At 32.3% G+C, this 27,014-nt stretch overlaps 1 protein-coding gene across 15 annotated transcripts in view; it reads right to left on the bottom strand.

The window, feature by feature from the left end:
- SENP6 (SUMO specific peptidase 6) overlaps window positions 1-27,014 on the bottom strand; it is a 116,939-nt gene that overhangs the window by 68,206 nt on the left and 21,719 nt on the right. For 3 of the 15 annotated variants that reach the window (XM_026507055.4, XM_026507059.4, XM_026507063.4), the window contains exons 2-7: window positions 24,116-24,209; window positions 22,082-22,142; window positions 9,905-10,047; window positions 8,727-8,831; window positions 4,249-4,269; window positions 2,732-2,815 (exon numbers count right to left, since the gene is read on the bottom strand). In XM_026507055.4, the coding sequence (XP_026362840.2) occupies window positions 2,732-2,815; window positions 4,249-4,269; window positions 8,727-8,831; window positions 9,905-10,047; window positions 22,082-22,142; window positions 24,116-24,209 (508 nt within the window). The remainder of the gene's footprint in view (window positions 1-2,731; window positions 2,816-4,248; window positions 4,270-8,726; window positions 8,832-9,904; window positions 10,048-22,081; window positions 22,143-24,115; window positions 24,210-27,014) is intronic. The other 12 variants (XM_026507056.4, XM_048219644.2, XM_048219646.2 and 9 more) reach the window with 4 other exon arrangements.

Genomic DNA, 27,014 nt, shown 5'->3' with positions numbered 1-27,014 from the left:
CTGGGAGCCTGCTTCTTCCTCTCACACTCCCCCTGCTTGTGTTCCCTCTCTTGCTGGCTGTCTGTCAAATGAATAAATAAAATCTTAAAATAAATAAATAAATAAAAGAAAAAAAAGAAAAAGAATACTTGGAATGAATAAACATATATATCTAAAAGGCAGTATGCAATCAAAAGTGCATTTATCAGGTCAAATAATTGTACAAACGTTGCTGTACAAGGACGGTATTGTTGGCAAAAACTGAACTACTACTGGCCACCAAACAGAAACTTAAAATACCAATTTTTTAAACAAGGTACAAATATCATATTTTCGATGTTTAAAAACACTGCAGGGGCGCCTGGGTGGCACAGCGGTTAAGCGTCTGCCTTCGGCTCAGGGTGTGATCCCAGCGTTATGGGATTGCGCCCCACATCAGGCTCCTCCGCTATGAGCCTGCTTCTTCCTCTCCCACTCCCCCTGCTTGTGTTCTCTCTCTCGCTGGCTGTCTCTATCTCTGTCGAATAAATGAATAAAATCTTTAAAAAAAATAAAATAAAAAAACTGCAAACTTGTTTGCATTTATTGACTGGACATCTTGGTTGGAAATGGGATATACTGGGACTCTCTAGTCTGTTTACTGTCTTTCTTCCCAGTTTTTTTCTAGGGTTTCCATATTTAATCACTGTTTTCTTTACACTACATTTTATGTGGCAAGACAAGTCATTCTTCTCTTCCTCTATTTATTCTTCTTTTAAAAAAAAAATCTATTGCTGTTCTCAAGTATGGCTGTACTTTGCTAAATAAACTTTAGCTTTAATTGGTCAAATTTTTTAAAATAACTGATATCAAAGTCACTGAAATTTTGACTAAAATTCCATTAAATTTACTTGAAGGAGCACTAGTAACAACCAACCAGAAACATAACATAGGCCTCAGAGTAAGTCTTAGATACATTTATAAAGACTTATAAATTATTAACTTTATTACTGGATATTTAATATTAGTTGCTGCTGTGAATAAAACTGTGGTCTCTCACTATACACTCCAATTGATCAGAAGTGAATGAAGGAAACAATAATTAATACTATTAGTCTTGTAGCTTATCATCCTGCTGCTCAACTTTATTATTTCTAAGGTTTTAGATGACTCATAATTCCAAGGAAGACAGTATCATCTGACTATAATTTTATTTTCAGATTATCTTCAGACAGCAACTTATAATGCTATTATAAATTGGTACCACCTCCCTGTAAAACAATTTAGCAGTACTTATGAAGAGCATTAAAAGCATTTGTGACCTAATCCAAACAATCCTTTACCAGAGATTTACCAGAGATTCATTTAGAAATTTATACACAAAGTTGTTCATGAATGTATCACATATAACAATGATGAGCTAATGAGTAAATAAATTATGTATATCTGGAGGACAACCTATTATGCATTTATTAAAAATCACTTTTAGAAGTCAACTTAATGACAGTGAAAAATGTTACGACGCAATGTTAAGTGAAAATTTAGAATATGCAGCTGTATTTTTATTATGATTCCACATGTGTTGGGTATACTAAAAAGTATGGGAAAATACTGGAAGAAATGCACTGGGAACCTAATAATGTTATTTTTCTATTTTGAGAGCTTTTAGAAAATTATAAAATCTCTATACTTATCTTTTCAAACACACCCTTTATGTAAACATTCCTAATATTTCATATATGTTCTTTCATTGTACTCTATTCATCTTTGTACTTTATTGTTGTTTCAAAATTCTCGACAACACACACATACTTTTTAAAATTTTTTATAAGTTTAAATTTGAAAATCACTGTGTGGTTCAGTTTCATAATGGGTCAATGGATTCTTATCTATGGAGGAAAAAAAGAACAGTTCTAATACCAGGTTAAATATTCTAGGTTGCTGGTACTACCAGATACAGTGTATTCACAACCGACCCGTCTGAGTCAGAAAAGAATTTGAGGCATTCAAATTGTCAAAGTCACCTACAACAACAACAACAACAACAGCAGCATTTTTTTGAAGTCTGCAAGCTCTAGATCTTAATATTGCTATTTATTATTTATTCTAGTTTGGTTTTAAACTCCATTGTGCCCAGTGTACAAGTAGGAAAAAACCTGGAAAAGATTAACTTTCCACAACTACCTAGTTTTTGTTTATTAGATAAACCATTCTCTTGTAAATAAATCATTTAGTTCAGAAATTTATAGTCTCTCATGTGTTGAGGGATAAAAATAAAGGATCTTCTACTTCTCCATAAAGATGAGAAAAAAGATGTGACTTGGTGTTCACAAGAAGGGGTCAAAAAGGCTTACGTGAGAAGAATTCACAAAGTAAAATGTACTGATGCAAAAGTTCTTCTCACCTTATCTGTCTCCAACAAAGATAAACACAAAATAATTTCATATAAAGACCCAAAGGATTAATGGTCTAAATTCAACCTAAAGACAACTATACTGCTGAATAAAGCACTCAGGTATAGTCATTATAAGGTATTTTATAAATAGTTGCTGCTTCATATCTAGCCCTGGCAGTAATCTTAGTACAAAAGACTGAAAGAATTTCAAGATCTATTACTATTATAGAAATTTCAAATTTTACAGTATATAAATCAGTTCTAAATAATTATCTCACTTGTTCCTCACAAATCTTCTTTAACATTGGGCAAATATTATCATCCCCATTTACAGTAAGTTATGTGCTTACTGGTATTATTGATTACTCAATTCCATACCTTCTGACTCCTATTCCAGGATTATTCCAACAAGAATGTAAGCTCCAAGAGGGTAGGGATTTCTGTCTGCTCCTAGAATAGTGCCTGGCACATAAAGTCATGAAATATTTGCTGAATGTATCAATGAACAAATTTCCACTACAGAAATATGCATAAGCCAAACAGTGCAAAAAGTCAGTATGAACCCTCCAAGGCTACTGTGAAAAACTGAATAATCTAAGACCTTTACATTAACCTGAGAATATTGGAGTACTTACATTTTATGTGGTATAGCATATAGGGAAAGTACTTATATAAAACAAGAGGATGTTTTGTGTATGATTGTACAAAGAGTTATTTAATGTATATTCTTCAGCAATTTTATTTTAAAAATCTTATTAATGGCTTTCAAAAAAACATGTAGTCACTTACGAGTTAAAAATTTTAAAGATGAAATGACTCATCTATATCTGACAGAAAATAATGCTTTACTCAAAAAGAAAAACAGACACAATGGGAAAATAATTTTTCTTTCCCAGGAAATAGTAAAATATCTGCACAAGCCATTCAGCTAAAACATGTAAGAATTGTGAAGTATTTCAGAATCATAAAAAATTTGCTGACAGGACCATCTTTATATTTCAGAACCTTGGTGTTCATTAAGGAAGGGGGAATATACAACATTTTATAAAATATTGTAAGTTGTCCTCTTTGATTTCTCTATACCTTTAAAAAATTAGAGAGTTAAAATTATACAATGAAACAAAATTATAGAAAGTCCCCTTTTTTTGACCTTCACCAATTACACTTAGATTTTGGTTTAATAGAAGGGCTGTTAACCTGTTTTTTTGTGGGGAGGGTCATAAAAAGCTTTTGAGATTCTCGTAAGAGCAAGAAAAAAGATGTACATGCACAAAAAATTCTACATAAGACACTGAGGACAGAAGCTATTCTTACAAACATTTGCTTTAAAATAATTACAATCATTTCACTACTCAAAGAAATGTGCATTCTTAAAAAATTTATTTCCATGTTATTTACATCATTCATCACTTCTGCTAAAGGACATGTGCCTACCAATGTTATTACAAAGGGAACAAACAGTGATCGTAAATTTTGGTTTTGGTCAGAGAATAGGAATACACTGATTTTTAGAATTTTAACTCCATGCTTAAGGTATTCTAATTCCATTTTCTCCCTCAATTCTATCTAGTAAAGTGTAAAAACAAAAGTATTATCAGTAAAATATAACAAGAAAGATTTTAATGCTATTAACTGAAAATAACTTTACTACTAAGGCATTAACCTTTAAAAGGAAAGCAGTCATGTCAGCATAAATATATAACCATATTGAGAATTATGGTAAAACACTACCCACATAAGTCAAATATCATGTTCTTCCATTAATGTTTCCTTTTATTAAAATAATTAATAAGCTTTATGATGAACTCTAATTCAATGGATATTTTTCAAAGCATAAATATAATTGATATCTTACTATTATATCCATGCTCTAATTTCATTAATATTAAGCTTACCTTTCCTTTTGGTCCAGACTGCTTAAAACATGAAAAAGAAAAAAAATGTAAGAGGCAAGACCTCATTTTTTATATATCATTTGTAGTTTTAATAACTGTGGGTCAATAAGGCAAAACTCTAAGGTGATTAATTCGTTTTAAACACATTATATATATGTTATATACTAGGTTTGGAACCTTGTCAGATATGTAAACTGTTTTTCAACTTTTGTTAATACAGAAAATAATTTATATCTAAACATATTTAAGAAAAAAGGATGTACAAAGAGATGAAAGATTCTTGAAAGAGCTCTATTTAATTATCAACCATTTGAGGATATGTTATTTTAGAGTAGTTATGCAAATAGTCTTCAAAGAACAATATAATTTCCTGAAAGTTATAAAATTTTTAATGGTTCCAATTCTGTTACCAGGTGTGATAATTAGCTTCTGAGTAAGAAAAAAGAATTTTTTTAAGGTTGAAACTTGCATTAACGCCATAGATTAAATACAGCAGCATATGGTTTTGGACACAAGGATGAATAACAGGTTCATCCTTCTCTACAGTTCATGGAAAATCTAAAGAGCTATCAGTATCAATTACTCAAGAGTGAAATTACAAAGATCTTCAATTTAGAATAAGATTCATATCCTAGAATTATTCTTCATTATAAAATGAACAAAATATTCAGAACTAATTGTAAGCAAAACATAGTTTACAAATTCTCTGAGTCCCCATATTAACTCTAATATTCCTATAGTGTGGAATAAACAAGTAAAATATCAATCCTAACAAATAAAAAAAAAAAAAGAGGTTATGTGGTTTTACATAAGCAACACTGAAAAGAAACTCTTATTTTAAGTTTTCAATAGTAAATACAAGAATTATAAGCTTACATGAATAACATATTTGAAATTTTACCTTTACTATTAAAAAAACAGGATAATCTGTATAAAATAAATTATGTTGGATAAATGACAAAAAAGTGAGGGAATATTACCACCCCTATTAAAGTAAATAAAACAAAATATAAACATGAAAGTTTAAATACAGTCCAACTTATCTCATATATTTATTTCTACTGGAGTTCTATTTCCAGGAAAACCAAAATGAAAACAAAAAGTTAGGCATTAATACCTAATACAGCCACTTCTAGCTCTACACTGTTATGCCCAAGAAGTGAGAAGAGTTTAGTAGTCTCTTGTTTTTGTTTTTTTAAACTCACCTGTATAGAGTAAAGGAAAGAGGTAGAAGACAGAGTAGCAGTAGAAGAAACAGGTTTGGTTCTTTCCAATAAACCAAGGGAGTTAGGAAGAAAACAAAAAACACAGAACAAAACAAAAATATATATATGCCCATGCTCATTTCTCTTATCCTTGAAGAAATTGCATTTATTATGATATGATATCTAATTTATAAGTCACTGTGCTTCTGTAAGATTCCTCAAAGTGTTTATCAAGTCCTGACCTAGAGGAGCATACATATTAAAAAAAAAAAAAAAAAAAGCTTTTAAAAAATGGAGAGGGAAGCCATTATTAGTAATTAGGACTTTGTAAAAATGTCAACTTACATTCTTGTTGGACTATTTCATTCTTGTACTAGTGCTGTACTAGTGTTCTTAAAATTTTTTTAAAAAGGAAGGAAAAAAGAGAGATTGATTGATTCTGGTATCCATGACCTGATTTAAGACTTCAAAAATTCTTTTCAAAGTGGTGCTTTTCAATAATAATTAAATCTTGCTTATTCCAGGAGCCCATTTTCCCATTTATGGATTATATATGCTTTTGTAGACATTCATTTTCCCCTATGGTCCTTACAAGTCTTTTCACCTATCCTTAATAAAAAAACAAAAACAAAAAAAGGTGAAAATGTAAATAAAACATAAACCAGTAAATGTGCTCTTTTACCAAGTCTCATTGAAGTTAGGAGTGGAGATGATAGAGTTATATAGATTTTTTAATTTCTACATTTCATTTTTCCATACTAAGACTACCCTCCCTCCATCACTATTAGTACGTAAACAACCTATCTTTTAAATATGATTTATATTAACATTTGTAGTAGCAGTAAGAAAATAGACTGAAATTGTAATGTGCTCCCAAATAGTAGCTAATCTAATCAGATATTTTAACAATCTTCATTTATTCCCTTCTGATTAAAAGTGTGATGTACTTGTTCCCATATCTTTCTAAAGAACTACAAATTATTCAAAATGCAACTGATTTACTTTTAAAAGAAATTATACCACTCTCTCCAAGAGGACTGTGTGAATTGCCAACTTGTGGCATTTCCTTTAATTTCAAATTAAGAGTTGAGTTTCAAAGCCAGTAAAAACCAGGGTGCTCGCCACATCTGAAGCTCGGCAACTGTGCCAAAATTACACTATCTAAAACCAAAAGTTTAAAAAAAGAAAAAATAAAATAAAACCAAAGGTTTGGTGTAACCATCTTAGGTAAAGGCTTTCTTCATGCCTTTCAAGAAGGCATTCCTACTGCATGGAGTGTTCTCTTCTAGCTAGTACACAGGAAAGCCTCTTTAATACTTCCTTTGTGAATTCTTCACAGCTCCCTCCTCTGTAAATAGCACTATGCAAATTGTGTCTACTACACTGCACTTACCATGTAATTATTTGTTTACTCATCTTCCTGTCCTCTACCCTAATCAAACTTGAGCTTGAAAGCAGGGACTCTGTCATATACATTCACCTTTGACTACTCTGTACCTCATCTACGCCTGGCATGTAGCATAAAAATACTTGATGATTAAGAAGGAAGAAAATTAGAAAAACTCTCAATGATTGTTTTTGAATGTCAAAATCTTTTTAATGACACACTGTAGCAAGAATAAGAAATGTTTATTCTATAAATAAAAGACAAACATAAATAGAATCTGCTAACATGACTTTTCAGTTTTCCTTACTGCCCCTAGTTGTTCTTGTCAGGTATTTTTACTCAGGAGTGTTTCTCTAAATACAAACTAATTAAGGGTTTTTTTTTTGTTGTTGTTGTTTTGGGTTTTTTTTATTTTAAGAAATAATATTTTACTACTAAATGCTATTTCCTCTTAACAGAATCTAATCTTTTATGCAGACAGCAATAATACATATGCAAGGTATAATAGGTGCCAAGATCTAGAATAAAACAAAACACAAACCAATTTCCAGACTGAAATCAGTTTTTTAACATTACCAAAAATGAAAGGAAGGATGGAGAGAATAGGTCATACTGCAAATAATTCCAATTAATTCCATAAATTAATTCCATAAATAAGTTCAAAAGCAATAATAATTTTGGTTGCAGACTGTATCACTTGATTACAAACTATAAATGAGTATTGCAACATGGACCACATTTTCAGAATATCAAAAAGACAAATTTCTGTCAGCAATGGATTCTATCAGTGTGACCAGTGTGTGAAAAACAGTGTCTCTTCTTTTTGCCTCTCCACAAATTACTCTCCTTTTATTATTTATTCTCATGTTTGTGCCATATGTCAGCTAGAGAGCTTGATTTATGTACTTTACAGCAAGAGAAGCTAATTTTTTGGTATGTGCAGTAAGTTCTCTGAAGTTGAATTTCTCAAATATCTAATGTCACAATCTTTTACCTATGATAAAATAATATATTTAAGCAAAAGAAAGATCTTCTTATCCTGAAGTATGAGAAAGATTTAAGGTTTTTAAGTTAAAAATCTATGCTATAGCAAATCTATGTACATAGCAAATACAGCAAGGGTTTCTAAAAGTCAGGACATTTTCTAAATAAGCAACAATCTAGACTGACATTTTAAAAAAATGAGAACAACATCTAGCATATATACAAATCTTTAAATTTTACTATTTATAAAAACATTTTATACAACTACTCATAATGCAAAATTATTTATTTTATTGTTGGATCCTAAGAATTTCTTAATTAATTAAAAAGGACTCAGAACTGAAATTCAATTGAAATTTCATAACCATTCAAAAATGGTCACAAAAAACCTCAGAAGCACTTAAAACCCTAAGCTTTCCCCACTGTTACTTTCATTATTTCAAGGTTCAAGTATTACTTTGATGATCAATGAGAACATCCAAATGTACTAAAACACAAAATTTTCTCAGCTAAAACTAATAATGTGATTTATTTTGGTACTATGAAATCCAATAAATCTTAAAAAGAAAGTAAGCTAATAACTGTAGTTTTACTCATCAGAGCTAAACTACCAGCTGAAGACTTCCTGTCAAATGTTATAGTCAATGTTGTAAAATCAGATTAATTTAACTGGAATATAATGCAATAAAAAGGCTTTTATTTAAGCCTCTACTTACAGAATATGATTTATTCAAAAGCAGACATAAAATAAAATTCTAAGACATGAATTATTTCAGAGACAGGAATATCTCTTTACAGACAGGAGAAACACAGTAAAGTTCCACAAAGTAAAAAACATGGTTAAAAAAAATAGTGCAAAACAATTAAAAAGGCAACTAAACAAAGGCAATTCAAATCCTTACCTTTGGGCTGCTGTTTTTACTAGTGATATCTGTGCATTAGCATGCTGAAAACGTCTACCATGAACTACAGTCCCAGAACATATTGATGCATTTTGTGCATTTTCACTGCAGATGCAAGAGACAAAGAATAATTTGAACAAAGGAAAATTACATACACATATGCAAAATAAATCCTTTGAAATCACACACACACATACACTCACAAAAACCTTCACATTAAAAAAAAATATATTTATATATATTTATACATCAACCCAACCCAATTGACCATGTTGAATTGTCCATTAGGAGTTTTCCACTTTCTCAATTTGTCTCTGAAATGTTTCCAATACAATTCATGAAAGATACAGAGTAGAAAAACAGTGGAATAGAAAGCAGGAATCCTAAATGAATGTTTTGCACTGTAAGATATCTTATAAATTAATTCAGATATGTTTTCTTTTCTTCTTCTCTATTAGGAACTATCCATATAAAAAGCTTTTAAACCATGAGTATTACAAAGTTTTCTTATATGCCAAAATAAAAATCAAATGTATCATTGTTAAAAAAAAAAAAAAGCCAGGAGTCCCAAATTCTGCTTCTGACTCCACCACTGACTTCAAAGTTACTTAGTCTTTATGTACCTCAGTTTTTTATCTATAAATTGACAAAACTGAAATGAACAGCGATTTTCAACCCTATTTCTGGGAGGTGTAAAAGCCCAATCATATCAGTAACAGTGGTTCCCTACGAGTACCACCAAGGAAAGGTGGATTATATCTAGAAGAGAAGAGAATAAGATATCTTAAAAAAAAAAAAAAGTCCCTTATTGAAGACAATCCTGAATAAGTATCCCCTAAAGGAGACAGGTGCACTCTACCCTCCAGTACCTTCTACTTCTAATATAATGACCAAGATTATACTAACTATGTGAGAGAAAGTTCATCTTATGAAATCCTATTCTACTGAAACTTTTCTTGCAGTATTTTTATCCAGAACCAAGAAATCACTGCCATCAACCCTAATCTCAAGATTCAAAGCAAAAATCCACACACTGGAACAACTCTACCTCTTGGCACTACTAATAAAGTGAAAAGAAAAGGTAAAGGTTGGTTGGGTCAACTGGCCACAAAGGTAGTTAATTTTTGGTGTCAAATCCTTTATCTTTTCTGTAGGAATGTGTAGTGAAGCGCCTATACCTCAATTTCTTATTGTTGCTCAACATGTTAAGTCCAATTGGGTTGCCTTTCAAAGGTTTTAAACTTTCAGCCTTGTTTCGTCTTGCACATGTCTTCCAGGGATCAGCAGAACTAGTAGAAACAATTTCCGACTGACGATTTATCTGTAAAAAGATCCATAAACATTTAAGAGTCAATAAACATCATAATATGATTGTTTGAAAACCCACTTATCAAAAAAGCTATAAAAATTGTGCCAGCTATTGGAGATAGGAGAGAGGGATGACAGTGGCATGAATTTAAGAGTATTTCAACCGTAATACTTTTTTTTCCCCTAAGGATAACACAAATATGTAGGAACATGGCTGTTTATGATCTTATTTCCTTTTCATTTAAAAGTCCCCAAAGGTATTTGAGATAATTAAAAGAGAAAAACAGAAGACCTGAGGGTAGAGTATCTTAGAAGAGCTCTTTCCTGAGAGTAAAAAAAAAAAATTTCCCTGTTGCCGCTATCTGTAGGACAAGTACAGTCAAATATGACAGTAAGTTACCATTTCAACTTGTATAAGGAGTTTGGCCTTAGCCTTAAAGTTTCTATACAAACACAGAAACTGCAATGTTTTGATACCTTCATAGTTGCAAATGAGCATATAAACACATCAAGAACAATCACTTTGGGGAGATCACAGTTATGACAATAGGATGGCCCATTTCTCAGGAAGCTCTTTTCAACAAAGAAACCAACTTCTACTACATTCATTGCACCAGACATTTAAAAGCTGCTTTCAGACTCAATAAGAAAAAAAAAATCTTCAGTTCTTAGTGATAATTTACTCAAAACAACACTTTAAAAAGCATTCTCATCTACTTTATTTTGAAACGATAGTTTAATATTTTGCTTTTCACTCACTTATAAAATATAGTCATAAGAAGACAGGAACATGGCTTCCCCCCCCCAAACAATTGATCTCTACAGAAACCTAACAGTTCCCTAAAAAAATACCACCCACAAAAAAAGTTCTCCTGAGTAGAGTTCATTGTGCCAGCACCATCCTTATTTTTAGGCATATCTACATTACAAAATTCCAAAAAAGACCTATTTTTGACACACTGCTTATCATTTCTCCTCCTTGAGACATTTCTTTGCTTCCTAATCTTTTATAGCCATAGGCTTCAGATTCCTCCACTTCTGGTAATGGCAGATTAAGTAATGCAGATCAATTTCCTTCTACTCTTTGAAAACAACTAGAAAAAAACTGGACAAAATACAAATTAAAAAAAATATGTATGTTTGAGACCTCTGAGGGCTCTGAATGCAGTGAATAATTACTAATTAAGATAGGAACAAGAAACTCAGAGATCTAAGCCCAGATTTGTTTTTCCCGAGGCATCTATTGATTCCAGAAGATGCAGCTGAGAGGCTAAGCTGAACTTCCAACAGAGAGCTAGAGAGATAAAAAGTGGAGATGAAGATCCACCATATATGAAGGGCCTCATAAACCCCTCAAAATTTGGATCAGAATTACAGCCTATGAATAACAGCCTCCGTATAGATTGAAATCCAGCTTCTAGTCATCTCAACCTTCAGTTCAATTAAGGCGGTTCTCAAATTTTTAGTATAAATCAAAATTACCTGAATGGTCTGTTAAACTGCTGTGTCCAACCTTTTACAGTTTATTCTTATTCATCAGGTCTGGGGTGGTCCTAATAATTTGCATTTCTAGCAAGTCCCCAAGCAATGCTGATACTGCCAATTAGAGACCATACTTGGGAGAACCACTGAATTAAGGTGATCTGAGACAGAGATTGCTAATGCTCCTACTAATTAGCCAGAAGTAAATATATATCCCCTCCAGAAACAGATAATAACAACTGGTCATCAAGATGCATTCCACTGATAAAAGTTAGACCTATACAGTCACTGTGACCTAGGTCTACTCCCATGTTATTTTGAAAAAAATGCCCTAAATCAATGAATGGTTATCTAAGTATGATTCACTAGATCAGCAGAACCAGCCTCCTTTGGGAACAAGTTAAAATGCAAATTAGCAGGCCCCACTCCAGTTCTCCTAAATCGGAAACTCTGAGAGTGGGGTCCAGCAATCTTTTTATCAAAGCTTCCAGGTGATTCTGACGTACAGTAACATGGGAGAGCCACTGCTCTGGGTGATTTTGATACATATCCTATTAAGAATCTCAGAAGCATGAAAAAATGTATCACTCATCATCAAGGAAGTAAAAATCAAAACCATAATGAGATACCAACTGACACCTGTCAGAATAGCTAAAATTAACAACTCAGGAAACAACAGATGTTGGCAAGGATGTGGAAAAAGGGGAACCCTCCTGACCTGTTGGTGGGAATGCAAACTGGTGCAAATTCTAGAGAACAATCTGGAGGTTACTCAAAAAATTAAAAATAGAGTAACTACCCTAGACCCAGCAACTGCACTACTAGGTATTTATCCAAAGGATAGAAAAATGCTGGTTTGAAGGGGCACATGCATCCCAATGTTTATAGCAGCCCTATCAACAATAGCCAAATTATGGAAAGAGCCCAAATGTACATTGACTGATGAATGGATAAAAGAAAATGTGGTACATATATAAAATGAAAAAGAATGAACTCTTTCCATTTTCAACAACGTGGGTGGAACCAAAGTATATTATGCTAAGTGAAATAAGTCAGTCAGAGAAAGACAAATACGACATGATTTCAGTCATATGTGGAATTTAAGAAACAAAACAGATGACTATAGGGGAAGGAAAAATAAAATAAGATAAAAACAGAGAGGGAGGCAAACCATAAGAGACTCTGAGCTGCAGAGAACAAACTGCGAGTTGCTGGAAGGGAGGAGAGTGAGGAGATGTGTGCTAAACGGTGACGGGCATTAAGAAGGGTGTTACATGTAAGTGATGAATCACTAAATTCTACTCCTGAAACCAATACTACACTATATGTTAGCTAACTTGAATTTAATAAAGATATAAAAGTAATAAATAAGAAATTAAGATCGATAAAGTAATGCCTGGCAAATGGCAACATAACTGCCACGCTTGAAATTCTCACTGAGAGCTTAATGAAGAAGACATTCTGACTAATGTAACAGAAAATGATTTGACGATGTTCTCAAAATGAAATACAATAGTGAATTTTATATAACTTTTTGTTACTCAGAGTATGATAAAGTACACAGCACATCACAATACAAGTGAGTGAAAGTATTTCACCAGTAGTCCAATCATTTTGACCCAACTTCATAGCCTTTGATGCCATGATACAACTACAAAATTCAGACTTTTTAAAAGACTACATGTGTTGTAAATAAAGAACTATACATAATACTTCTTATAACCAGAATTTTCCTACGGATTGTTGAGAGAGTTTTAGGTTATATTCTTTGTCAAAATCTCATATTGGTATTAGTCTCTATTAAGGGAACAACTTTCTTTTAATAAAGTGGTAGGGTGTCAGAACTGGGTAGGGTACCTTTTGAAACATTAAACAGCCTATCTGCTTCAATAAAATTTTATTCTCTACTGCTTATAGAATCTAATCAAGGCCCTTCCCCAAATGGTTTCTGATTAGACTTGATTTCCAAATCATTCTGTGGGAGGAATATCCATTTATTTGGTGCCAAAACTCAGTCAGCAAATATGTATTACATGCCTATTATATACTTATTTGTCCATGCTCTGAGGAAACAGTACTGAGCAACGGTAAGCAGCCCCCAGTTTGGACAAAGCCCTTTTGTCATGAAAGACCCAAAACAAACAAAACAAAAACCCAATGTACTTATTAAGCACAGAGAGAAAGGAATAAGGAGCAAAGAGATTGGGGAGAAGAGTAGACAGATCCTCCATGAGGTATTTCGCCAAAGAGGGTGAAGCTTTAAAACACTGTTGGCAGATGTGTGAGGTCCCTGTGATAGGAGGCCCATGGAGTGTGAGTTCCACAGACAAAATGAGATCATAAATTGATCTCAGATCAATTTGTCAGGCTAGGTGACAGACAGAACCTGGTACAAGCTGGGGAGAAGAGCATTACATGAACTAGTTTAGATGGTTCTAGCTTCAAATTTTTGCATGAGAGGATGAACTTAGGGATATACTTTATGGAAGTATGTATGAGCTACATGATTTAGAGGGCTTGACTGGGCCAGAAAATTCCAACTAGCCTCTCAAATATAATATTTATATTTCAATATAAACCCTCAATCTTTGCACATGCTGTAATAAAGTATTTAACATTAAAATAAAAAAGAATCTCAGAAGCAAAAAGTTTCCATAAAACACCGACCATATAATTTCATTCCTATCTAGGTAATTACAAAAACTAGTATTTAGTAAACCTGTACTATGAATAGGCATTATGTTAGTTACTTTATATTCAATCTCCGTATTTTAGACATTTCAGTAGTTCTTTAGATTGGGATTCAGCAACCACACCTAAAACATCAAGCCAATTACTTGCTGCTACTGAGTGACAGGATTAATATATTCAAATTTCCCACTTCGGTCTTCTTTTCTCAATAAAACCTCTCCGCTGTACATCATTTGAACTTTATTGAAATTCTATCCCTGTTACAAAGTTTATTGAACTTAAAAAGCAAAGTAACTTGTCCAAACTAGCTAAATAGATTTAAACATTTAAAAACTGGTCTGATTCCAAAGCCTATACTTTCCCATACTATACTGCATGAGGAATTTTTATAGTGTTGTTTATAGAAATATAAATACAGATGCTTAACAAAAAAAAAGCAAAAACTGTGTTATCCAAAAAGAATTCATCATTAGGATACAAAATATCTCAAAATCAAAGGAACTGTACTAAATATTCCTTTATATAAATGTAGAAAGTTAATCTTTCCTCTTAAGAATTATTTAAGCCAAAATTATCACACCCAATACGCAGGCACATAACTCAGCTAATTCAACCATATTTCTGATTAAATGCTCATACATTTTCGAAACTTTTTTGAGAAAGCGTTAGGGCACAGCAACAGACAATCCAAAGCCCACCATTATAGCAAGAGGATCTGTATAACTCAAGTCTTAAAATTTCCCAATTCTGTTGCCTATAGGTTACTATTAAAAATTACATACACTTCAGTTGGCAACAGAAAACCAGTACTTCCAGCTTTGTCAGAGATGATTGTATCTCAATAAAACCTTTTACTGTTACCATCAAATTACCTTAGAAAAAGTACCCTACCATCTGTTACACTTAGAAGGTAGCTCGGGGAGGGGGGGGGGGTTGGGGGAGAATTTATTCCACAGGAGAATCATAGGATATAAAGTTGTAAAAAAGTCTCTTCACACAAGCATAAACTTACAGGACATAATTCTAGCTTACGGAAAACTTAAAAATAACTGCTGAATTAAAATACAACATATAAATTATTTTAAATCCCTAGTACATCTACTTCTCTCTGCCTAATAATTTTTATTTTCCCTCATTTTATTTGTGCTCTTAACTTGCTAATCAACATCAAATTATGGGGAAATAAGATAAATAAAATAAATTTTTTAAAAATCAAGCTATTCATTTATGGATGACTATCTCAGAGATTAGAGAACTACTACTACTAAAGTTCAAGATGATATATTCAATCTGGAGGTTCCTGAAAAACTTAATTTTCCTAGCCGTTTGCCCCCCTCTTTAGTAGCCTAAGACAGCTCACTAGCTAATGCAAACATAAGATCAGGAGAACTACCGTGTACAGATGGATTAACACAAAACAATCACGATTACAAAACCAAATATAAACATTGGCCTTAGCTATTTATGGAAGACTTAGTAGTGCCATGCACTATGTAAGTTACATAGTCTCAAAATTCTTACAACCATCCTATAAAGTGGACATTAGCAGGCCTAGAATCTGATACTAACTACTCTAATACACCACCCATCCAAAAAAACTGCTTCTCTTAACTGGGTATCAATCCACACAGACTACCTTTATACAGTAAAGGTAAAAACAATGGGATAGGGATCAGCAAAACTTTTTTACAAAGGGCCACACAACAAGTACTTTGTGGGTCATAAAATGTCCACTGAAACTACTCAACTCTCTCCAAATAATTCAAATCTGTGTTGTAGCATGAAAGCAGTAATAGACAATACATAAACAATGAACACAGCTGTTTTCCAAAATTTTATTTATGAACATAAATTCAAATTTCATATAATATTCACATGTAATAAAATATCATCCTTTTGACTTTGGGGGAAACTATGTAAAAATGGTTCTTAGGCCACAGGTTGTAGGCCAGATTTGTATTGTAACATTACTCATTAAGTCACAAATGTGTACAGTCAATTACTATAATTTAAGCTCCATACTGAAAAGAAACTTGTCTATTTTGCTCACTAGCATGTGGAACACTTGTATCAATACATATTTGCTACATGAATAAATATTTCACTGGAACTGTGAAATGTGCAAAAATTATCAATATGTGGTTATCATCCACCAAAACTTACCACACATCAAGTAAGTCAATTTAACTAAAAAACAAGTATTCAGGAAATTTAGCACCTAAGAACTTCAGACAGTAAGATAACTTAAAAGAATCTATTTAAAAAAAAAGAATCTATTAAATAGACATATAAAATGTACATTAAAGACATCTGAATTCTTAAAAACAAAATGGATATTGAAACAATAAAGAATTAGACACTAGGGAAAAAACAAAATTTTAAAAGAGAACCAACAAAGTCCTACAAGTGATAAATGCTTTTTTTTTTTTTTAAAGGGGCACCTGGGTGGCTCAGTCAGTTAAGTGTCTGACTCTTGAACTCCACTCAGATCTTAATCTCAGGATCATGAGTTTAAGCCCCATGTTGGACTCCATGTTAGGCACGGAGCTACTTAAAAATAACAATTAAAATTTTTTTTAAAAGAAAAAAAGATGAATGCAATGGAAATATTAAATAGCAGATTAGACAAAGATAAAGATAAAACTTAGTGAATTAGAAAACAGAGCTCAGGAAATTACCTAGAATATGGTACAGAGATGATTCTGACTTTGCCCTTTATCTTTTTTTCTTTTGTATATAAAATACAGGTTAAAGGATATGAAAAAATCATATTATTATTAATTCTAATAAAAGTTCCAGAGAATAATGTAAAAAGGTAATATCCACAGATAATAATGATTAAAATTTTTCTAGAACCAATGAAAGACATATATCCTTTATCTAAAAAGGCACAATGAAACTGCAGAAGCCCAAAGGCAAAAGGAGTATTCTGTGAAAGGGAAGGGGAAGAATACTAAAACATTTTTAATGCCAAAAAAGGCCTACTCCTAAGTCCATGCTCACTTGAGAAGAGGAACTATATTAGTTTAAACCAATGATCGATATGGACTTATTTTTACCCACAAGCCATTAAAAATCCGGGAGTATGTAACCCCTCAGGATATAGAAAAACTTTCTGAAGGACAAGCAGGCATGTATAGTTTTAAGGAAATCAATTCCTAAATCCTCAATCACCATTTTTACACTTTCTTAAAATTGATTTACTTTAAAACCAATCTGTAGAAAAGGCATCATACAATATCTCCTTTCCCAAGAAAGACATAATTCTTACCTACTGCATGAAAATCTAAAAATCTTTTAAAAGGAACAACTGGAAATACTAGAATCTCCTTTGGCACAATAAATAGTAGTAGGTCTTCATATCTTTCCCTGTTTTATAACTATTTCTGTTTAAATATATATATTTCTAACCATGGGTTAGAAACTGGATATTCCAGACCAAAGTTATTAGATTTCCTTAATTTAATTGCAGAACGGAAAGCAAAAGTGATAAAAATTTGCACTTAATGGCTTTGTATATTCTATTCCAATTATTATCAAGAAAAGCACTGCCCCAAGGAGAAAATCAAGTGAGAACAACTCAAAGAAAGCCTAAGTTTTTAAAACAAGACTGAAATCCACTATGCCTTATTGCAACCAAGTAACAAACTCAGGTCAAAACCAAGGCTGTATTTTTCTACCTTAGAATTCTGAAGTGAAATGAAACAGCTGTCATGAAGATAAAAATTAACATGTATACTTGACTGAAAAATGAAAATATTTACTGATAAATAATGTATCTAATTTAACTGACTGGCAGTACTATATGTAAATTATATATAGATATTTTCCATAGAGTAAATGAACAAAATATGCAGTTCCAACATTTAAAAAAAATACACAAAACAAAAATTATAAAATATTTCACACAAAAAAATCATACTGGCAAAGGCATCCTGCAGTTAACAAGATTTCAATTTTTTAAATTATTTCTCAGAGTATCTAGTTTAAAAAAAAAAAAGGAATCTAAAAGTAGCAAGTATAATTACTGGCCACTTGTTAAGTTTAACAAAGCCTTTTTAATATACTTCCCCCAAATTCAGAGGGCAATGACTCTGATCACTGGATCACAAATTATTTTTAACTTTTAAATATTAAATTGCTATGTGATTTTTGGCATTTAATTCAAAGGAAAGAATTGAAGGATAATGCTGTAGCAAAACTCTATCCTTATCTATTATATGACCGAGATTTCTCAGCATTTATAAGAAAAAGTTAAGAAGAAAATTGTCAGGTGCCTGAGTGGTGCAGTTGGTTAAGTGTCCAACTCTTGGTTTTGGTTTAGGTAGTGATCTCAGGGTTGTGAGATCAAGCCCCAGGCTCTGTGTGGAGTATGCTTGAGACTCTCCCTCTCCCTCTGCCCACCCCCCATGTTCACTGGCACATGCATGCTCTCTCTCAAATAAATAAATCTTTAAAAAAGAAAAAAGAAAGCAAATTGCTACTGAAAGCTTTATTCTAGCAATAAATAATATTTGTTCGTGGATATGTGAACCAAATGAATAAAGAAGGGAAACATCAGCACAACCCATTTTAAGAAATACGTTTCCAATATAATTTTACATAATAGGTTTAATAATTATAAATATCTATAACATATTTTTAGATTGTTTAATAATAATAATTATAAGGACAACTCAATCCAGTAAAAAAATACTTAGAACCTTGTAGTGACAGTTATTTAATGTTAAATTTCAATAAATGTATACCTATTAGTGTGATGGAGTAATTAAAAGATTTTCAATTGCATAAAAAGATATCATATGAAGTTAAAATACATACAAAAGATAAATATATGAAACTAAAAGTTCTATGGGAAAACTGAACAGAAATATGAATTTAAGGAGAAAAAGGTATAATATAAAATTTCCAACTGTCAAAGAGGAGATGGTACATGTATTTTTAAAATAGATGCTGAGTATCAAATCAGAATTATCTTCAGAGATCACTAGATACACATAAATATCATTTAAATTTTATTTTAAAATATCAACACCTACATCCTTAAAAATGTATAAGGCATATATTTTTTTTAATTAAGGGCATTTTCAAAGGAAAAAAACCCACATAAATTGAAAACCAATGTCACAGAAGTTAGTAATTAAAAATACCTTTTACTTTTCCCTGCGAAGTACACTATATTTCTGTCCACCTGAAGAACACCTAAACAATAGCACTCTAAGCAATCAAGATGTTAAAGTAAAAGCTAAAGAAAACAGCAATATGAAAAACCTTAATAGTTTTTCAGTGTAACTTTATAAACGAAAACTTTAGAGTACAAAGGGAAAAACTTCAAATTCTATAAATTCCCTTAATTATGACAAGGTAGAGATATTATGGAAGAAAAAAACCCCCACAAAGATGGGGGGAGAGGACATTAAACGTCCCTAAAATGTTATTCAACTTTAAGTATAGGAAATATGTGAAGAGGGTGCTATGTCAGATCAGTAAAAATTCAAGTCTGACCACATACTTGCAAGATTACAAAGAAATAGGAATTCTCATATATTATTAGTGGGAATGGCAAATGCTAATTCCTGTGAATGATGCATTTAGCAATAACTAGCGAAATTACATGTAAATTTACCCTCTGAAACAGCAACTGCAATTCTAGGACTCTATCCCATAAATATACTGTAAAGGTAGGAAAAAACATAAGCATGAGGCTTTATTTATTTATTTATTTAAGCATAAGGCTTTATTAAAACACAGCTTACAATAGCAAAAGACCTCTGCTTAACACTAGGGAACCAACTAAATATTTACTGTTCATCCAGTCACTGGAGTACTATGTAACAATAAAAGAGATAATAAAGATTTCTGAGTACTTTGCTAGTGGAGTGATCCACAGACCATACTGTTAAGTAAAACAATCAAGGTACCAAATAGTTTGTGGACAGTTTCTCTGAGAAAGGTTGTATATTCTATTAAAAATGAAAAAAAAAAAAAAAAAGAACAATGAAGGGCTAAACCATGTAATTTTTTTAAAAAAGGTAGTTTATTAGTGAAAGAGAAAAGGATAGAGGGAATCAAAACAAAACTTAGACTTCTCTGAATAAAACTTCTTTTGTAGATATGACTTTGGAATCATATAAATATTTTCTGTATAATTATAAAACAAATTAAGTCATTTCAATTGATTTAAAAGCACAGTAATTTAGAGGTGCCTGGCTGGCTCAGCCGGAGATGAACTTGGGGTCGTGAATTCAAGCCCCAGGTTGGGTGTAGAGACTACTTAAAATAAATATTTTTTTTTAAAAAAGTTCACTTAAAAAAAAAAAAACAACACAGTAATTTAAATACATATTCCTAGTAGGATATACCTGGTGGTGCCACCAAACACCAATAAGCAAACAGAATGAAAAAAACTTCAAATCGTTTTATTAATAATTCTATTTGTATTGGTATTGTGAAACTATTTATCTAGTAGGACAAACCAAATAAGTAACTAAGTCAACATCATTTGGAACAAAGACACTAAACCCAGAAGCCATAAAAGGAAAAAAAAATCAATATATTTAACAACATAAGAAAATACATTTTCTCAAAGGCAATAATCACCAAACGCAAAGACAAAACACTAGTGAAAAAAAAAAACTGGTTTAAAATATTAGCTTATAGTATCACAGCAAGGGACCAATTTCTCCAAAACACTGTTATTTCATCAAACCTAAGAAACCATTATAAGATACATACCACTGTAAATACTAATGTGCGAGAAAATCTTTCTAATTAAACCATGTCATGCCATTATTATAAGATGCATCTAGACAGATTTCAGAGATGTCAAAAATGTGAGAAAATGTGTGCCTAGGCTCAATATAAAAAGAATTTCTACAAATCAATAATATTCTAAAGATTAAATAGAATAATGGGCAAAGGATATTAACTGGTAATTATCAAGAAGTAAATAGACTACACATATGAAAACACATTCAACCTCATTCGCAATAAAAGAAATATAAACTGTCAATTAAGACTACATCAAGGTACAATTTTTTTTAATGGACATAGACTTTTTTTAGAGATTACTTACTTATTTATTTATTTGAGAGCGAGCACAAGCGGGTGGGAGGGGCAGAGAGAGAGGGAGAAGCAGACTCCTTGCAGAACAGGGAGCCCCAATGCAGGGCTCAATCCCAGGACCCTGAGATCATGACCAGAGCCAAAGGCAGACACTTAACGGACTGAGCCACCCAGGCGCCCCAAGATACTAGTTTTTGCTGACAAAGATCAAAAGGTTGATAACACTGTGACAAGTGTGTGGGGAAACAGGCATACTCAGACATTGCTGGTAAAAGTGTAAATCAGGTATAACAAAATCAGAAATGTATCTGTCCTGATACAGCAGCTCTACTGTTAGGAATTCATCCTAAAGATATGTTTGTATATGTGCGAAATAACCCGTATAGAAGGCTACTCTACTCAACTTATTTTATGGCAAAAAGAAAAGGTGAACACCATAAATATCCTTCAATAGTGGTACTGGACAAGAATAGTACATCATAAATGTACTGAAAAGAACAGGGTGCTTTTAATGGACACTTATGGATCGTCTCTAAGATACGTTAATTTTAAAAAAGATTAAAAATCGCATACAGTATACTATTAATTGTGTTAATGTAAGAGGGTAGGACAAGAATATACATATTTTCTTTGTAACACATAAAATCTCTGATGGAATAACCAAGACACTGGGAACACCACTAGCCTTGGGTAGGGAAGTGGGTGGTTGGGAATTTCAATTAAAAAATAAAAAATCCTCTTTTGAAGTATCAGTTTTTAGTATATAACCTAAAAAATTTACCAAAAAAGGTTAATAAAGCAACACTTGCCTTTTTTCCTTTTGGAGTCTCGGAATCCTCATCTTCATCTACACTGAGTAGATTTGCCTCACTATACAGAAAATAAGGGGAAAAAAAAAAAACTTAAGTGACAATTACAACCCATACATTAAATTCAGAAGTTTTAATCTCTTTGCCTACCCCATTCAGGGATCAGCAAACTTTTTCTATAAAGGGCCAGAGAGCAAATTACGCTTTGTAGGCTATACAATCTACACCAACTACTCTATTATTTTAGTATGAAAGCGGCCACAGATTATGTGTGTGGCTATATTCCAATAAAACTATTAACAAAATCCAATGCTGGGCCAGACTGGGCCCGTGGGCCATTGTTTGTTGATCCCTGCTATAAACAAACATACAATTTTTGTTTCCGTAACTGTAGATTTCATACATGGTCATTCATTTTTCCTTTCTTAGATTTAAAATTAGGAGAAAAGAACAAAGAAACAAAACAGAGAAAAAAATGGTAAGAAAACCTTAGCTGATGTAAAAAAAAAAGTAATTCCAATAGTGTTACCAGAGTAAAATAGTCATACCTTTGCAACTCTTAGAAATATCAACACTTTAGAATGACTGGCCTAAGACTCTCAAAGACTGATATATCTATTAACAGTTCATGTTAATCTCAAGATATTAAAAAAGCTGAAGCTCCTAAGGATCTTATTATAATGATAAGCCAAAGAGTGTAATTCATAAATGAAATATACAGAACAGGTAACACTTTAAAATACAATTTTTTTTACATAATCATGACAAATTTAACAAAGAAAGTCAAAATACATTCTTATAAACACAGTTCTGCAGAACTATTTTTAGTAAAATCCTAGCTATTTATAATAAAAATATACAACGTTCCATTATTGTTTACAGACATCCCAACTTTTTTAATACTAAAAATTCTCTCCTTCCAAACATTTTACAAAAATGTTTAAAAGGTGACATGCTTTCTACTCAATTTCAGATTTAATTCCAATTTTTTGAAACTACATAAATACTAAGTATCTGTAATAAAAAATTATTCTAAATTTAAAAAGAAAGAAAAAAAGAAACAAGAGAAAGACAACCATAAAATACCAATTTTAGCTGAGAAACTTATAGGTTCAAAGCTCTCCTTCAAATAAAAGTTCACTTTGATCCATTATCTCATAGATGAAAGCACATAAAAGTGGTAATGATGAATGGAGCTGTTCCCCAGACAGAAGTGAAGCTCCCACAATATTCAGCCAATATACTCTGAATGACTTCTTGTGTAAAAAAATTTTAAAAATACTTAATAGTTTTGGTAGAACTATATGTGTTTATACATAATGTGTGTGTGTGTGTGTCTACATATACAATGTACATATATTTGTGTTATCTCTGAATTGTGCTAACCAGTGGAAAACCAGATCAATAAATCAAGGCACCTAATGGCAATGATGAATTTGCAATACAAATATCATGATATACAAAAGGTTCTATTAAAACTATCATTTAAATTTTACAAAGCAGACATCTCAAGCACACTAACAAAGAATAATCAATACTTTAACTTCTGTCTGGATCAACATCTGTGTTTATCATTTATACTGTTTCTGCTTTCTCTGGTGGTAATGTGATCTAAGATGGATGGGACAACTGTAAAGAAAGATACTATAGCACTTAAACTTTCACACAAAATTCAGGGGTTTTAATCTGGGTTCACTTATTCATGATAAATGGCAGCTTCTCAAATCACACTGCCTGAACAGAATTTTATTTTTTAAAAAAGCCCAATTTCTTTAATTGAAAATCTTCAACAGTCAGTTTTTAATTGTAAGCTTAAATGTATCACATGCATATATCTACACATTTCAAAAGATGGAGAAACTTAACAGCAAAATTATTTAATTTAAAAAACTGCATTTTCTTCCCTTGATGTTACTATAATAGACTTTTTTTTTAAAGAATACCATACTCTTAAAAATACTTCCATGGAATATAAATCATTTTTTAATGAAATGTCATCCTTAAAAAATATCCGAGGTTAAAAAAAATTCTTACTCTTTCTCTGGATCTCCTTCACTTTCGTCTCCATGATCAAAGCTCCAATTATTTTTAAAACCTCCATCTCTCTTAGATTCTGATCTAGCCAAAGCTGAAATAAAAACAAACTGAGATAAGTATTCAAAAGAATTATTCAATAAAAGCATTTCCCAAGCTGTTTGATTAGTCTAAATTTTCTCTTAATTTTCTTGCTTTTTGACTATTTCTTATAAACATCTTATTTCCTCTAAAGCAAGAAAGAACACATTAAAAATCTGTTTTTGCTAATTTACAGTTGTCCAAATGCATGAGTGTATTATGAAGAAGCCCAAATTAGTAAGATATAATAAAAATGGGGGGAAGCACATGATTATGTATGAAATATATAAAAATCAACCCAGTATCTCCATATTTGATCACTAATCCTAGAAATCAGAACCTCTTAGCTTGCTCTATTTATGAGAACTATATCCAGACCGCTAGCCTTTTTTTTACTTCAGTCAATCATCTCTGCCTTTAACAGAAGAGAAACTAGGTTTTCTGCATTGACAATATGATGAACTCGATGTCCAGGAAAACTCTCTACATCAGAACACCAAACATGCTCACACTGAGTTTTAAAAAATTTTCAAGTGCATGGCTGAAACCCCTTGAAGCCATAAACAATTAGGAAATGTGAACTCAGAGAGATAAATGAACTTCTGAAGCTGGCATTTGTCTTGGAGTCATATGACAAAAACCTGATGTCCTAGAACTGGGGCTTTAAGATCAAGTTTGGGATGCCAGCAAGACGAGGGGTCAGACTGAAGACCAGAAGACCTGAAGAGTAACCTTCCAATTAGATGACCAAGGGAAAAAAAAGAAACTGAAAAACAGTGGAAATAATTAAGATGTCTTGTCTTTGCTCTGGGTTTTTGGGTTGAACTGAAGACAAAGTATATTTACCCCATGGTTAAATGAATTCCTAACCATAAGCTCACAATTACTCCGGTTTGGGACCAGATTTTCATACCCATACCTACATGATCCAGAAAAGCCTATAATTAAAATAGTCTCACAAAAGAAGATGCTGAATATCACTGAACGTTAGGGAAATGCAAATTAAAACTATAATGAGATATTACTTCACACCCATTTGAATGGCCATTATTTTTTTAAAACATAAAGTAATAAGTATTGGTAAGGATGTGGAGAAATCAGAACTTTTTTTTTTTTTTAAAGATTTTATTTATTCATTCGACAGAGATAGAGACAGCCAGCGAGAGAGGGAACACAAGCAGGGGGAGTGGGAGAGGAAGAAGCAGGCTCCCAGCGGAAGAGCCTGATGTGGGGCTCGATCCCATAACGCCGGGATCACGCCCTGAGCCGAAGGCAGACGCTTAACCGCTGTGCCACCCAGGCGCCCCGAGAAATCAGAACTTCTATGCATTGCTGGTGATAATGTAAAATGGTGCAGCTAACATGAGAAGTATGACAGTTCCTCAAAAAGTTAAACATAGAATTACCCTATAATCCAGAAGTCCCACTTCTAGGTATATACGCAAAATAACTCAGAGCATGGACTCTGATACTTGTACACCAACGCTCATAATAGCATTTAAAATAGCCAAAGGTGAAAACAACCCTAACATCAAAAGACAAATTAATAAATAAAATGTGCTGTATGCACATACATGTACACACATACATACAGAGGAATATTATTCAGGCATAAAGGAATGAATTCTGATACATGCGACAACACGGATGAACCTTGAAAACATTACAATGAGTTAAATAAACTAGACATAACAAATACTACATGATTCCACTTAAATTAGGTATCTAAGATACCTAATTTAGAGGCAGAAAGTAGGACAGAAGTTAACGGGCTGGACAAAGAGAAGAATGGAGAGTTATTTCTTAACTGGTACACCGTTTTTGTTTGGGTTGATGTAAAAGTTCTGGAACCGGGTAGTGGTGATGGTTGCATAACATCATTGAAGTACTTAATGACAATCTAAAATTGTACACAAAAATGGTTAAAATTGTAAATTTTATATTATGTACATTTTGCCACAATAAAAAGCTATGTTTAAAGGCCAAAAAAAAAAGCGCCTCTCCATGACTAACAGAATCAAATACAAATCCTCTCTAAAAAAATATAAAATTTCAATACAAGTCTTAAAAAGTCTCAAAGAATATGAGTATACAACCAAAAATACCATGAAATAGGAAGGAACAAATCACCATGAGCAAATCTGAAACTTCTTTACATGCATACTGGGATCGAACAAATAATAAATAGTATATAATGGCAGCAAGGTTTTTCCCTGTCAGAGAAAGAGGTTACAAAAACACAACAGAAAAAACTACAATGAACTCTATTCATTCTAACGGTACTTGGGTAAGAGTTAACAATATGAACTCGTATTTCTTTGATATACATACAGATAGATAAAAGGAAAATATACAGGTATGTCTTGTACCATGGATTAATAGAATACAAAACTAAGGCTTTGTCCTCTGAGAAGATCTAGACAATAGTGACACCACAGTGGCAACAAGCACACTTATAACCAGATCTTGATTTCTTTTTTTTTTTTTAGATTTTTTTTTTTTTTTTAATTTATTCGACAGAGATAGAGACAGCCAGCGAGAGAGGGAACACAAGCAGGGGGAGTGGGAGAGGAAGAAGCAGGCTCATAGAGGAGGAGCCTGACGTGGGGCTCGAACCGGAACGCCGGGATCACGCCCTGAGCCGAAGGCAGACGCTTTAACCGCTGTGCCACCCAGGCGCCCCCAGATCTTGATTTCTAAATACGATTCTCTAATAAAAGGAGCCTTGCTCCTAGAAGAATTGACTGACTGTAGGGATGGAGCAGAGAAAATACAAGATTAGTCCAGAGTATTTTCTATGCCAGAAAATAAGGAGGTT

This window comes from Ursus arctos, unplaced genomic scaffold, assembly GCF_023065955.2.
Source record: "Ursus arctos isolate Adak ecotype North America unplaced genomic scaffold, UrsArc2.0 scaffold_29, whole genome shotgun sequence".
NCBI lineage: Eukaryota > Metazoa > Chordata > Mammalia > Carnivora > Ursidae > Ursus > Ursus arctos.
The sequence above is the reverse complement of the archived record's forward strand: the minus strand, read 5'-3'. Positions and strand labels throughout refer to the sequence as shown.